The sequence below is a fragment of the Oncorhynchus masou genome, chromosome 9 (genome assembly GCF_036934945.1).
Source record: "Oncorhynchus masou masou isolate Uvic2021 chromosome 9, UVic_Omas_1.1, whole genome shotgun sequence".
Lineage (NCBI taxonomy): Eukaryota > Metazoa > Chordata > Actinopteri > Salmoniformes > Salmonidae > Oncorhynchus > Oncorhynchus masou.
The window spans coordinates 55,796,764-55,811,296 of record NC_088220.1 but is presented as its reverse complement, the minus strand read 5'-3'; the positions used below and the strand labels follow the sequence as shown (position 1 = coordinate 55,811,296).

At 46.4% G+C, this 14,533-nt stretch overlaps 1 protein-coding gene across 1 annotated transcript in view; it reads right to left on the bottom strand.

Annotated features, from left to right (window-relative positions):
- Window positions 1-3,773: 3,773 nt before the first annotated feature.
- The window catches only part of LOC135546267 (protein yippee-like 2), a 31,436-nt gene continuing 20,676 nt past the window's right edge, over window positions 3,774-14,533 (bottom strand). Inside the window, exon 5 of the mRNA XM_064974558.1 lies at window positions 3,774-5,804. Coding sequence (XP_064830630.1) covers window positions 5,715-5,804 — 90 coding nt within the window. The 3' untranslated portion in view covers window positions 3,774-5,714. The remainder of the gene's footprint in view (window positions 5,805-14,533) is intronic.

Below are 14,533 nucleotides of genomic sequence, written 5' to 3'. Positions count from 1 at the left end.
TAAACTATGATCAAACCCAGCCTGCCTCACTGGAGGCCTTTGCTTACATTGTTTTCGCTTGCCTTGCACGTTGAACACCAGTCATTATGCTCACGCTGGTCAGCGTTAGAGGCAGTTTCGTAAACTGACTTCCTTCATACTGGACACATAGACAAAGAAATGGTATTCACAAGTTCATCTGACTGGGGGCGTAGATAAAAGGCATCAATGCCAAAATCCCAAAGAATCTCTATAAGTGACTGATACAGACATGTGGTCACTGGACAATAAAATAAAGAGCTTTCCTTTTCTCGGTCTCTCCTCTATAAGGGCTGTGGTTCTTGAAAGCAAACAAACAAAAAGGCAAATGACGCTGCTTTCTCAGGGGCGATGATGTTTCACCAACACAGACTGAGACAGAGTGCCTGCTGTTCATTGGACAGCTTTTAGAGGTTAGCCGAGTCCCCGGTGACCTTATGGTGAGATATCACACCAATATACCCTTAAACAGCTAGGAAAGCAGTGTTGCTCCCAATAAAGAGCATACACCTTTAAGAAGAGGGGGACAGTTCCCAGCTACAGTCACAGTTCACAGGCATAGGACCGTTTGAGTGTTGTTTCTCAATCTGTTCACAGAAAGATGATTTGACGCTTGTGGGTTTGTAATGAAGCCTTGTATGGCTAAAAGACACAAACAAACAAGGCCATGAATTAAGTAGGAGTGTAAACTGCATTCATTGTGTTTTCTTCTATCCCTGCTATAGACAGCCAGTCTGTGTGGGTTGGTTTCTGTCCTCAGGCCGGAGCAGGGAAATGTCAAGAAGTGAGTCCTAACTCGCCCTCTGGGTCGGCTGAGGGCTGTTCATGAGAAAGCTGATGGGAGGATCGGGGGAGGCGATGATCACACAATGATATGAATGAAGTCCAATCATTCATTCAACCTCTTCAGGTGTGTGCATCTTCTTTCTGTAGGTGGTACAGTATGTGTAGTAGGCAACACAGTACCTTCACGAAGGCTCTGTGAGTGAGACAGTATGGCTCACATACTTTCATAAAAGTTTTGGGCCAATAGTTGAATGCAGCCACAGGTTAAACTGAAGCACTTGGGAGAAGCAAATGCTTTCTTTCTTACTTTATTCATAGTACAGAGTAACTCTATGCGTTTGTTTCACAACGCCATATTCATGGCCCGTTGGTCTGAGGCTGGGAGTAAAGGCTGGGTCCAGACAGACGGACAGACAGACAGTTCACGACACCAGCTCCTACCATTGTGCCACACCTCCACAAAATAGAGCCTGTGCGGTTGCTAAGAGAACTGGCCAAATACACAGCAACATCTGCTGTAATGATCTAAGAGGGAGGTGGACTGACCATGCAGCAGAGCCACCTCTCAGCCTGGCACCAAGCATCCACTGGAAACCCCTCCCCTTGGGAGAGGGGTTGAAGGGGAAGGAGAACGAGGGAATGATAGGAAAGCGAGAGAGAGAGAAGCGAGGGAGAAGATAGGGAAAGTGAAAGAAGAAGAGACGGGAGAGAGGAACAGCCCACACATTCTCCCATGAAATCTGTTTCCCTCCCAACGAAAACAGCATGGGTTTCGAGCTAAAATAATGATCACATTTGTTTTTGATGAGGCTCGAAGTGGTGATGTATAATCAGTCCTCAAGAGCTGCTATAGATAAGGTGAAGCTGCCATTTTGTTTTTCCACTATTTATATGTATGTATAATGCTTTCGAAAAGTATTCAGACCCCTTGACTTTTCCACAGTTTGTTACGTTACAGCCTTATTCAAAAAAAAGTATTAAATACCTTTTTTCCTCATCAATCTACACACAATACCCGATAATGACAAAGCGAAAACAGGTTTTTAGAACTTTTTGCATATGTATTACAAATAAACAGATACCTTATTTACAGAAATATTCAGACCCTTTGGTATGAGATTCAAAATTGAGCTCAGGTGCATCCTGTTTCCATTAATCATCCTTGAGATGTTTCTACAACTTGACTGCAATCCACCTGTGGTACATTCAATTGTTTGGACATGATTTGGAAAGGCACACATCTGTCTATATAAAGGTCCCACAGTTGACGTTGCATGTCAGAGCAAAAACCAAGCCATGATATCGAAGGAATTGTCAATAGAGCTCAAAGACAGGATTGTGTCAAGGCACAGATCTGGGGAAGGTTACCAAAACATTTCTGCAGCAATGAAGGTCCCCAAGAACAAAGTGGCCTCCATCATTTTTTAATTGAAGAAGTTTGGAATTATCAAACTTAGAGCTGGCCGCCCGGCCAAACTGAGCAATCGGGGGAGAAGGGCATTGGTCAGGGAGGTGACCAAGAACCCGATGGTCACTCTGACAGAGTTCCTCTGTGGAGATGGGAGAACCTTCCATAATGACAACTATCTCTGCAGCACTCCACGAATCATGCTTTTATGGTAGAGTGGCCAGACAGAAGCCACTCATCAGTAAATGGCACATGACAGCCGGCTTGGAGTTTGCCAAAAGGCACCTAAACGATTCTCAGACAATGCGAAACAAAATTCTCCAAGATTGAACTCTTTGGCCTGAATGCCAAGCGTCACGTCTGGAGGAAACCTGGCACCATCCCTATGGTGAAGCATGGTGGTGGCAGCATCATTTTGTTGGGATGTTTTTCAGCGGCAGGGACTGGAAGACCTGTCAGGATCGAGGGAAAGATGAACGGAGCAAAGTACAGAGAGATCCTTGATAAAAACCTGCCTCAGAGCGCTCAGGACCTCAGACTGGGATGACAGTTCACCTTCCAGCAGGACAACAGCCCTAAGCACACAGCCAAGACAACGCAGGAGTGGCTTCGGGACAAGTCTCTGAATGTCCTTGAGTAGCCCAGCAAGACTTGAACCGAGTCGAACATCTCTGGAGAGACCTGAAAATAGCCATGCAGCGACACTCCCCATCCAACCTGACAGAGAGGATCTGCAGAGGAGAATGGGAGAAACTCCACAAATACAGGTGTGCCAAGCTTGTAGCATCATACCCAAGAAGAATCGATGTTGTAGTCGCTGCCAAAGGTGCTTCAACAAAGTACTAGGGTCTGAATACTTATGTAAATGTGATATCAGTTTTTAATTATTTAGCTTTGTTATTATGGGGTATTGTGTGTAGATTGATGAGGGGAAAAAAATAATTTAATCCATATTAGCATATGTATACAAGATGTAGGCTATTGCAAATGGCTGTATATATAGATCTCGTCTGTCTTCAGCCTACGTCACTATCCTATTCTACGTCACTATCCTATTCTACGTCACTATCCTATTCTACGTCACTATCCTAATCTACGTCACTATCCTAATCTACGTCACTATCCTATTCTACGTCACTATCCTATTCTACGTCACTATCCTATTCTACGTCACTATCCTATTCTACGTCACTATCCTAATCTACGTCACTATCCTATTCTACGTCACTATCCTATTCTACGTCACTATCCTATTCTACGTCACTATCCTATTCTACGTCACTATCCTATTCTACGTCACTATCCTATTCTACGTCACTATTCTATTCTACGTCACTATCCTATTCTACGTCACTATCCTATTCTACGTCACTATCCTATTCTACGTCACTATCCTATTCTACGTCACTATCCTAATCTACGTCACTATCATATTCTACGTCACTATCATATTCTACGTGACAATTATATTCCGTTCTATACAAAAGAACATTGACCCTGATAATTGATACATTATGGTGATGTATATCCAAGACCAACATAGCACGCAGAACACATCCAATACAGGTACCAAGGTGATGCTTTAATTGACCAAGTTCCAATGATATTGTCACTCCTATCTCCTCCTTTACAAAAGACACTAAAATTGAAACATTTTCAAAAGAGTAAAAAAGTAGTAAATATTGTTCGACCGACGAGGGATATACCAGAGAGAAAGCATGGCAAGAATCCAAATCATAATCATGACGATCATAGATAAGAGACATCACATATTACTATTTACATTTAGTAACACAGAGATTGACATAAATTATAATATATGTATATATATTAAGATCTGTCATTTACAAAAATCATAATGCATTATATCACAGAAAGGCTATCCATAACCTTGGCTTTCAACAACAATTCTCAACCCCATGTTGTGCAACACTTTGACCCAAGCAAAAAAAATGTATCTTGTGTTTGGTCAATTTATTGTAGATGGGTGTGTTCTTTGGTTGTGCTAGGGACTTCTACAGCCTCTGATTGGAATTCTGGACTGCCAGTCAGTTGCCGTGGATACCAGGGAGATTGGTTTGATTAGTTGTGTTGCTTAGTTGGCTTCTGTTTAGAAAAATCCACAGGTCTACTGTACGGCTTTTCTGTTCAGTGTTTTATGTGAGGGCCAGGTTGTAAGTTAGAGTGTGTGTAACAATCTATGAACTGCTATGATCATCCAAGACTGAAAGAAAGCTTCAGAACTTCATAAGAGCATCTCCTAAAGGCCTCCACATCCCAACTGCTTTCAGTTACCATACCAGGCCAAGACACTAGAACCAAATCTCCAAGCCTGTTCAAATCAGAGTTTCAAAAGTCAAAGATGTTTAACTCTATAGTTCAAATTTAATCCAAAGTGGTGATGGTAGATGTATCTTAACTTACATCAGACACAACACATGAAGTATCCAAACATCACAAGACATGATTTCAGGCATCTACGGATGATGGAGAGAGCCAAAGCACTGACTGATCACATTCTTCCCAGAGTTTAGACGTATCCTTGAATCCTTTCACACTCCCTATCATCCTGACTTGCACAACACAAACTGCTGCCAGTAAGACCTGGAGTGGATCACACGGCTGTGCAACCAGCTGTACCTACAACCCCACAACCAGGGTGGACTAGAATCCAGAATCAGGACCTGCCCTCTCCCTGACCCGCCTCCCCTCAACCCTTCCCCCGCCCAGCCCCTACAGTCCTCAGTGCCAAACCTTAACACCAGGCCTCATCACTGTCCCACCTGGCACGGCCTTGGGTGGATCAGATCAGCTGGATTTGGGGATAATCATCTTAGGCCATCTCATTCACATACAGACGAGAGCTCCCATCAGCTGTTTAACCCAAGGCTACTGACCCTGCCAGGGCCTGGTCTCTCCTCACACTGCAGGTCAACCCGCCCTAACATAGATAGTAACACAACATTACTGGCCTTGGCCTGGCTCTCGATCTAAAGAGCTACCCATCAGGCTTGGATGTTGGTCTGGGACATGCATGGCTGTGTGTGTGTGTGTGTGTGTGTGTGTGTGTGTGTGTGTGTGTGTGTGTGTGTGTGTGTGTGTGTGTGTGTGTGTGTGTGTGTGTGTGTGTGTGTGTGTGTGTGTGTGTGTGTGTGTGTGTGTGTGTGTGTGTGTGTGTGTGTGTGTGTGTGTGTGTGTGTGTGTGTGTGTGTGTGTTTGCTTGCCATTGCGTGTGTGTCTGGTGGTGTCCATCCATCCCCAATGACATCCTCCTCCAGTCCAGACACACACAGAGCCCAGAGGGGCAGGCCAGGCTGCTACTACAGCCTCACACACACACTCCCCTACTACCTCCACCCTGGAGGCTGCTGGTGTGTCATCAGGAGGGGAGGACAGAGGTCCATGGTAAATCAAAGTCGCACACTCACCCACACACTCGGCTCCTTCCCTCCCATCCACCCCCATTCAACCCCAAACTGAGTCACGGATGACACTTCGTCTTTCAGTCCCAGCCGTTGTCCTTGATCATGTGGGCCAGCTCGATGATGAACTTCCCCTCCTTGTACTTCTGACTGCTTTCAAAGGCATGCTCCTGTAGGGGATTGTCAGGGTGTTGGAAGAGACAGAGGGAGGATAAAGAGGAAGGGAGGGATAGCGGAAAAAGAGGGAGAGAGGAGGAGGGAGAGAAAGAGGGAAAGAGAGGGAAAGAGAGGGAAAGGGGAGAGAGAAGGGGGAGTGATAGAGGGAAAGGGGATAGCAAGGGGAAGGGGAGAGAGAGGGAGAGAGATAGGGGAGGAAGGGGAGAGAGAAGATGAGGCTTTTCCAGGATGATAGACTTCACACACATTGCCATTGAAAACTCTGTACTCTGTTCACCTCTGAACCACTTTATATAATGGAGCATTGCAGAAAGTGCTTCAGGCTACTGCAGATTACAAATGTAGTCAAATGTGTTTTTACTGTACATCTCAATATCCTGTTTAGTCTTTCCTATTCAAGCGTAGAGAGGAGTTATCAGGTTACACGGTCTGGAAGTCTACTGGGTCAAGCGTCTGTGGAACTTGGACGGCGGTGTAGAAACAACCGTTTCAGAGATATTAATGGCCTCATCCCGGTATCGTTATATCTGGGCAGACGTGTGAGGTATGTGTGAGTCATAATGAACCCCCCCCAGGTCTGGAGGAAGTGGCAGTGACAATCGGGCATAAAGCCATGCTGATAAACGGGACAGCTGGTATGTGGAGCGGTTGTGTGTTCCACATTGACCTGCTGCTAGAAGTATCACCTTTACTAAGTACTGAACATGGAGGCACAATTATATTTCAGTGCAAATATAAAGCCATCCACATCTATATCATAGATATACAGTACCAGTCAAAAGTTTGGACACACCTACTCATTCAAGGGTTTTTCTTTATTTTGTTGATTTCCTACATTGTAGAATAATAGTGAAAATATCAAAACTATGAAATAACACATATGTAATCATATAGTTACCAAAAAAGTGTTAAACAAATTAAAATATACTTTATATTTCAGATTCTTCAAAGTAGCCACCCTGCCTTGATGACAGCTATGCGCACTCTTGGCATTCTCTCAACCAGCTTCCTGAGGTAGTCACCTGGAATGCATTTCAATTAACAGGTGTGCCTTATTAAAAGTGAATTGTTGAATTTCTTTCCTTCTAAATGCATTTGAGCCAATCAGTTGTGTTGTGACAAGGTAGGGGTGGTATACAGAAGATAACCCTATTTGGTAAAAGACCACGTCCATATTATGGCAAGAACAGCTCAAATAAGCAAAGAGAAATGAATGTCCAGCATTACTTTAAGACATGACGGTCAGTCAATCCGGAAAATTTCAAGAACTTTGAAAGTTTGAGTGCAGTTGCAAACGCCATCAAGCGCTATGATGAAACTAGCTCTCATGAGGACCGCCACAGGAAAGGAAGACCCAGAGTTACATCTGCTGCAGAGGACAAGTTCATTAGAGTTAACTGCACCTCAGATTGCAGCCCAAATAAATGCTTCACAGAGTTCAAGTAACAGACACATCTCAACATCAACCTTTCAGAGGAGACTCATGAATCAGGCCTTCATGGTCAAACTGCTGCAAAGAAACCACTACTGATATATACACTACATTATATATAGCCTACATTATATATAAACTACATTATATATAGGCTACATGATATGCACACTACATATATACTCAACATTATATATACACACTACATTATATATAGGCTATTTATATACACATTTCATTAGATACAGGCTACATTATACAGTATATACACTATATTAGATATAGGCTAAATTATATATACACTACATTATACATATACACACACACACATAAACACACACATTATACACACACACACACACACACACACACACACACTACATTATATATACACACACTACATTATATATAGCCTACATTAGATATAGGCTATATTATATACACACTACATTCTATACACAGGCTACATTATATATATACACAATACATTATATATACACACTACATTATATATAGCCTATTTATATACACACTTCATTAGATAAAGGCTACATCATACATACACTATATTAGATATAGGCTACATTATATATTCACTACACACACACACACACACACACACACACACACACACACACACACATATATTGGCTACATTATATATTGGCTACATTATACAGGCTACATTATATATAGGCTACATTATATATACAGACTAGATTATACATTGGCTACATTATATTTAGGCTACATTATACTGTATATAGGCTACATTATACTATATATAGGCTACATTATATTTAGGCAACATTATATATTGGATAAAATATACAGTATGTAGGCTACCTTATACCATATACAGTGGGGCAAAAAAGTATTTAGTCAGCCACCAATTGTGCAAGTTCTCCCACTTAAAAGATGAGGCATGTAATTTTCGTCATAGGTACACTTCAACTATGACAGACAAAATTAGAAAAGAAATCCAGAAAATCACATTGTAGGATTTTTAATTAACTTATTTGCAAATTATGATGGAAAATAAGTATTTGGTCACCTACAAACAAGCAAGATTTCAGGCTCTCACAGACCTGTAACTTCTTCTTTAAGAGGCTCCTCTGTCCTCCACTCGTCACCTGTATTAATGGCACCTATTTGAACTTGTTATCAGTAAAAGACACCTGTCCACAACCTCAAACAGTCACACTCCATACTCCACTATGGCCAATACCAAAAAGCTGTCAAAGGACACCAGAAACAAAATTGTAGACCTGCTGTCATGTCTTATTATGTCTGTTCCTGTCCTTTCTCTTCACTCTGTCTCTCTCTGCTGGTCTTATTAGGTTACCTTCTCTTTCTCTCCTTCTCCAGCTGTTCCTCATCTTCCCTAACTAGCTCGTTCACCCTTTCCTCACCTGTTCCCTTTTTCCCTCTGATTAGGTCTCTATTTCTCTCTCTGTTCCTGCTACTTTCGGTGTCAGATTCTCGAAGCCAGAAGCAAGCTATCGTCTCGTTTGCTTCCTCCTAGTCCTATCCTGTCGGAGTCTGCCTGGCAGGTGCATCCTATAACTATCTTTTGTTTGCACCGTGTCCAGTTCATCATATGCTACGTGTGATCAGCTAACCGTTCCTCTGTGACCCGCACCGACCCAGAGCGACCTGCAGCCTGTCGCCGCTAAGCTATTCATCAGAGGGACTTTATGTTTCATTTGTCACCCTCTCTGCGGGTATTCTATTGTGCCATTGACAACGTCGGAAGAGGATCTATGCCATTCCTGTTTTTTCATTAAAAGAACTCTGTTTCTGTTAAACCGCTTTTGGGTCTTCACTCAAGTACAAAAGAATCTGACCACTAATGGACCCAGCGGCTCCGGACCCTTTTCACGCCGTCGAGATCCAGGGACGATGCTAGGCAGACACGAGGAGGAATTGTCCTGCTCGACATGCCGTTGAGACCCTGGCCGCCCAAGTCTCCGACCTCACAAGACAGGTTCACCAACTCCACCTCGATCCACCGCCCACTTCCAGGGTTTCCGAGTCTCCGGAGCCCAGGATCAATAACCCGCCGTGTTACTCTGGGGAGCCCACTGAGTGCTGCTCATTCCTCACTCAGTGTGATGTGGTGTTCTCTCTCCAGCCCAACACTTACTCCAGGAGCACAGCCCGCATCGCCTACGTCATTTCTCTCCTTACCGGACGGGCGCGTGAGTGGGGCACGGCAATCTGGGAGGCGAGGGCTGAGTGTATTAACCAGTATCAGGACTTTAAGGAGGAGATGATACGGGTTTTTGACCGTTCTGTTTTGGGGGAAGAGGCTTCCAGGGCCCTGTCTTCCCTATGTCAGGGGAATCGATCCATAACGGATTATTCTATTGAGTTTCGCACTCTCGCTGCCTCTAGTGACTGGAATGAGCCGGCTTTGCTCGCTCGTTTTCTGGAGGGTCTCCTCGCCGAGGTTAAGGATGAGATTCTCTCCCGGGAGGTTCCTTCCAGTCTGGACTCCTTAATAGCTCTCGCTATTCGCGTAGAGCGACGGTTTGATCTTCGTCGCCGAGCTCGTGGAAAGGAGTTCGCGTTCTCCGTTGCCCCCCTCTCCGCATCACTGCCACCTGCCGCATCACTGCCACCCTCCTCCGCCGGCTCTGATGCTGAGCCTATGCAGCTGGGGGGTATCCGCATCTCGGCCAAAGAGAAGGAACGGAGAATCACCAACCGCCTCTGTCTCTACTGCGGCTCCGCTGGTCATTTTGTCACCTCATGCCCAGTAAAAGCCAGAGCTCATCAGTAAGAGGAGGGCTACTGGTGAGCGCAACTACCAGGTCTCTCCTTCAAGATCCTGCACTACCTTTCCGGTCCATCTCCGCTGGACCGGTTCATCTGCTTCCTGCAGTGCCTTGATAGACTCTGGGGCGGAGGGCTGTTTTATGGACGAGACCTGGGCTCGGGAACATGACATTCCTCTCAGACAGTTAAGGGATCCCACGGCCTTGTTCGCTTTAGATGGTAGTTCTCTCCCCAAGATTCAGCGTGAGACGCTGCCTTTAACCCTCACTGTCTCTGGTAATCATAGCGAAACCATTTCTTTTTTAATTTTTCGTTCACCTTTTACACCTGTTGTTTTGGGTCATCCCTGGCTAGTTCGCCATAACCCTTCTATTAATTGGTCTAGTAATACTATCCTATCCTGGAATGTTTCTTGTCATGTGACCTGTTTAATGTCTGCTATCCCTCCTGTTTCCTCTGTCTCTTCTTCACAGGAGGAGCCTGGTGATTTGACAGGGGTGCCGGAGGAACGATCTGCGCACGGTGTTCAGTCGTTCCAAGGCCACTTCTCTCCCTCCACACCGGTCGTATGACTGTAGTATTGATCTCCTTCCGGGAACTACTCCCCCCCGGGGTAGATTATACTCTCTGTCGGCTCCCGAACGTAAGGCTCTCGAGGATTATTTGTCTGTATCGCTCGACGCCGGTACCATAGTCTCCTCCTCCTCTCCCGCCGGAGCGGGTTTTTTTGTTCAGAAGAAGGACGGGTCCCTGCGCCCATGCGTGGATTATCGAGGGCTGAATGACATAACAGTTAAGAATCGTTATCCGCTTCCTCTTATGTCTTCAGCCTTCGAGATCCTGCAGGGGCCAGGTTTTTCACCAAATTGGACCTTCGTAACGCCTACCATCTCGTGCGCATCAGGGAGGGGGACGATTGGAAGACGGCGTTTAACACTCCGTTAGGGCACTTTGAATACCGGGTTCTTCCTTTCGGCCTCGTTAACGCTCCAGCTGTCTTTCAGGCACTAGTTAACGATCCTGAGAGACATGCTGAACATTTTTGTTTTCGTTTACATGGACGATATCCTGATTTTTTCACCGTCTCTCCCGATTCATGTTCAGCACGTGCGACGCGTCCTCCAGCGCCTTTTGGAGAACTGTCTTTATGTGAAGGCTGAGAAGTGCACTTTTCATGCCTCCTCTGTCCCTTTTCTCGGCTCCGTTATTTCCGCTGAGGGCATTAAGATGGATCCCGCTAAGGTCCAGGCTGTCATTGATTGGCCCGTTCCTAAGTCACGCGTCGAGCTGCAGCGCTTTCTTGGCTTCGCGAATTTCTATCGTCGTTTCATCCGTAATTTCGGTCAGGTGGCAGCTCCCCTCACAGCCCTTACTTCTGTTAAGACGTGCTTTAAGTGGTCCGTTTCCGCCCAGGGAGCTTTTGATCTTCTCAAGAATCGTTTTACATCCGCACCTATTCTTGTTACACCTGACATCTCTAGACAGTTTGTTGTTGAGGTTGACGCGTCAGAGGTGGGCGTGGGAGCCATTCTTTCTCAGCGCTCCCTCTCTGACGGCAAGGTCCATCCTTGCGCGTTTTTTTCTCATCGCTTATCGCCGTCAGAACGTAATTATGATGTTGGTAATCGCGAACTGCTCGCCATCCGCTTAGCCCTAGGCGAATGGCGACAGTGGTTGGAGGGGGCGATGTTCCTTTTGTCATTTGGACTGACCATAGGAACCTTGAGTACATCCGTTCAGCCAAACGACTTAATGCGCGTCAGGCTCGTTGGGCTCTGTTTTTCGCTCGTTTCGAGTTCGTTATTTCTTATCGTCCGGGCTCAAAAAACACCAAGCCTGATGCTTTATCTCGTCTCTTCAGTTCTTCTGAGGTCTCCACCGACCCCGAGGGATTCTCCCTGAGGGGCGTGTTTTTGACTGTCTGGGGAATTGAGAGGCAGGTAAAGCAAGCACTCGCTCACACTCCGTCGCCGCGAGCTTGTCCTAAACCTTCTGTTCGTTCCCGTTCCTACTCGTCTGGCCGTTCTTCAGTGGGCCCACTCTGCCAAGTTAGCCGGCCACCCCGGCGTTCGGGTACGCCCTTCCATTCGCCAGCGTTTCTGGTGGCCCACTCGGGAACGTGACGCGCATTTGTCGCTGCTTGTTCGGTCTGCGCGCAGACTAAATCTGGGAACTCTCCTCCTGCCGGCCGTCTCAGACCGCTTCCCATTCCCTCTCGACCGTGGTCTCACATCGCTTTAGATTTTATCACCAGACTGCCTTCATCAGCGGGGAAGACAGTTATTCTTACGGTTGTCGATAGATTCTCTAAGGCGGCTCATTTCATTCCTCTCGCTAAGCTCCCTTCTGCTAAGGAGACGGCTCAGATCATTATCGAGAAGGTTTTCCGAATTCATGGCCTTCCGTCAGACGTCGTTTCGGACAGAGGCCCGCAGTTCACGTCTCAATTTTGGAGGGAGTTTTGCCGTTTGATTGGGGCTTCCGTCAGTCTCTCGTCCGGCTTCCATCCCCAGTCTAACGGTCAATGTAACGGGCCAATCAGACTGTTGGTCGCATCTTACGCAGTCTTTCTTTTCGTAACCCTGCGTCTTGGTCAGAACAGCTCCCCTGGGCAGAGTACGCCCACAACTCGCTTCCTTCGTCTGCTACCGGTCTATCTCCTTTTCAGAGTAGCCTCGGGTACCAACCTCCGCTGTTCTCATCTCAGCTCGCCGAGTCCTGCGTCCCCTCCGCTCAGGCTTTTGTCCAGCGTTGCGAGCGCACCTGGAAGGGGTCAGGTCGGCACTTTGCCGTTATAGGGCGCAGACTGTGAGGGCCGCTAATAAGCGTAGAACCAAGAGTCCTAGATATTGTTGCGGTCAGAGAGTATGGCTCTCCACTCAGAACCTTCCGCTTAAGACAGCTTCTCGCAAGTTGACCCCGCGGTTCATTGGTCCGTTCCGTATTTCTCAGGTCATTAATCCTGTCGCAGTGCGATTCTTCTCCCGCGATATCTTCGTCGCGTTCACCCGGTCTTCCATGTCTCCTGTGTTAAGCCCGTTCTTCGCGCCCCCGCCGTCCCCCCCCATCCTTGTCGAGGCGCACCTATCTACAGGGTTCGTAAGATTTTGGACATGCGTCCTCGGGGCCGTGGTCATCAGTACCTAGTGGATTGGGAGGGGTACGGTCCTGAGGAGAGGAGTTGGGTTCCCTCTCGGGACGTGCTGGACCGTTCGCTGATCGATGATTTCCTCCGTTGCCGCCAGGTTTCCTCCTCGAGTGCGCCAGGAGGCGCTCGGTGAGTGGGGGTACTGTCATGTCTTATTATGTCTGTTCCTGTCCTTTCTCTTCACTCTGTCTCTCTCTGCTGGTCTTATTAGGTTACCTTCTCTTTCTCTCCTTCTCCAGCTGTTCCTCATCTCCCCTAACTAGCTCGTTCACCCTTTCCCCACCTGTTCCCTTTTTTCCCTCTGATTAGGTCTCTATTTCTCTCTCTGTTCCTGCTACTTTCGGTGTCAGATTCTCATTTGTGTTTCTCATGCCAGAAGCAAGCTATCGTCTCGTTTGCTTCCTCCTAGTCCTATCCTGTCGGAGTCTGCCTGGCAGGTGCATCCTGTACTCTACTAACTATCTTTTGTTTGCACCGTGTCCAGTTCATCATATGCTACGTGTGATCAGCTACCACCGTTCCTCTGTGACCCGCACCGACCCAGAGCGACCTGCAGCCTGTCGCCGCTACCCAGCTATTCATCAGAGGGACTTTATGTTTCATTTGTCACCCTCTCTGCGGGTATTCTATTGTGCCATTGACAACGTCGGAAGAGGATCTATGCCATTCCTGTTTTTTCATTAAAAGAACTCTGTTTCTGTTAAACCGCTTTTGGGTCTTCACTCAAGTACATAACACCTGCACCAGGCTGGGAAGACTGAATCTGCAATAGGTAAGCAGCTTGGTTTGAATAAATCAACTGTGGGAGCAATTATTAGGAAATGGAAGACATACAAGACCACTGATAATCTCCCTCGATCTGGGGCTCCACGCAAGATCTCAACCCGTGGGGTCAAAATGATCACAAGAACGGTGAGCGGGGGGGACCTAGTGAATGACCTGCAGAGAGCTGAGACCAAAGTAACAAAGCCTACCATTAGTAACACACTACGCCGCCAGGGACTCAAATCCTGCAGTGCCCGACGTGTCCCCCTGCTTAAGCCAGTACATGTCCAGGCCCGTCTGAAGTTTGCTAGAGAGCATTTGGATGATCCAGAAGAAGATTGGGAGAATGTCATAATGTCAGATGAAACCAAAATATTACTTTTTGGTAAAAACTCAACTCGTCGTGTTTGGAGGACAAAGAATGCTGAGTTGCAGCCAAAGAACACCATACCTACTGTGAAGCATGGGGGTGGAAACATCATGCTTTGGGGATGTTTTTCTGCAAAGGGACCAGGACGACTGATCCGTGTAAAGGAAAGAATGAATGGGGCCATGTATCGTGAGATTTTGAGTGAAAACCTCCTTCCATCAGCAAG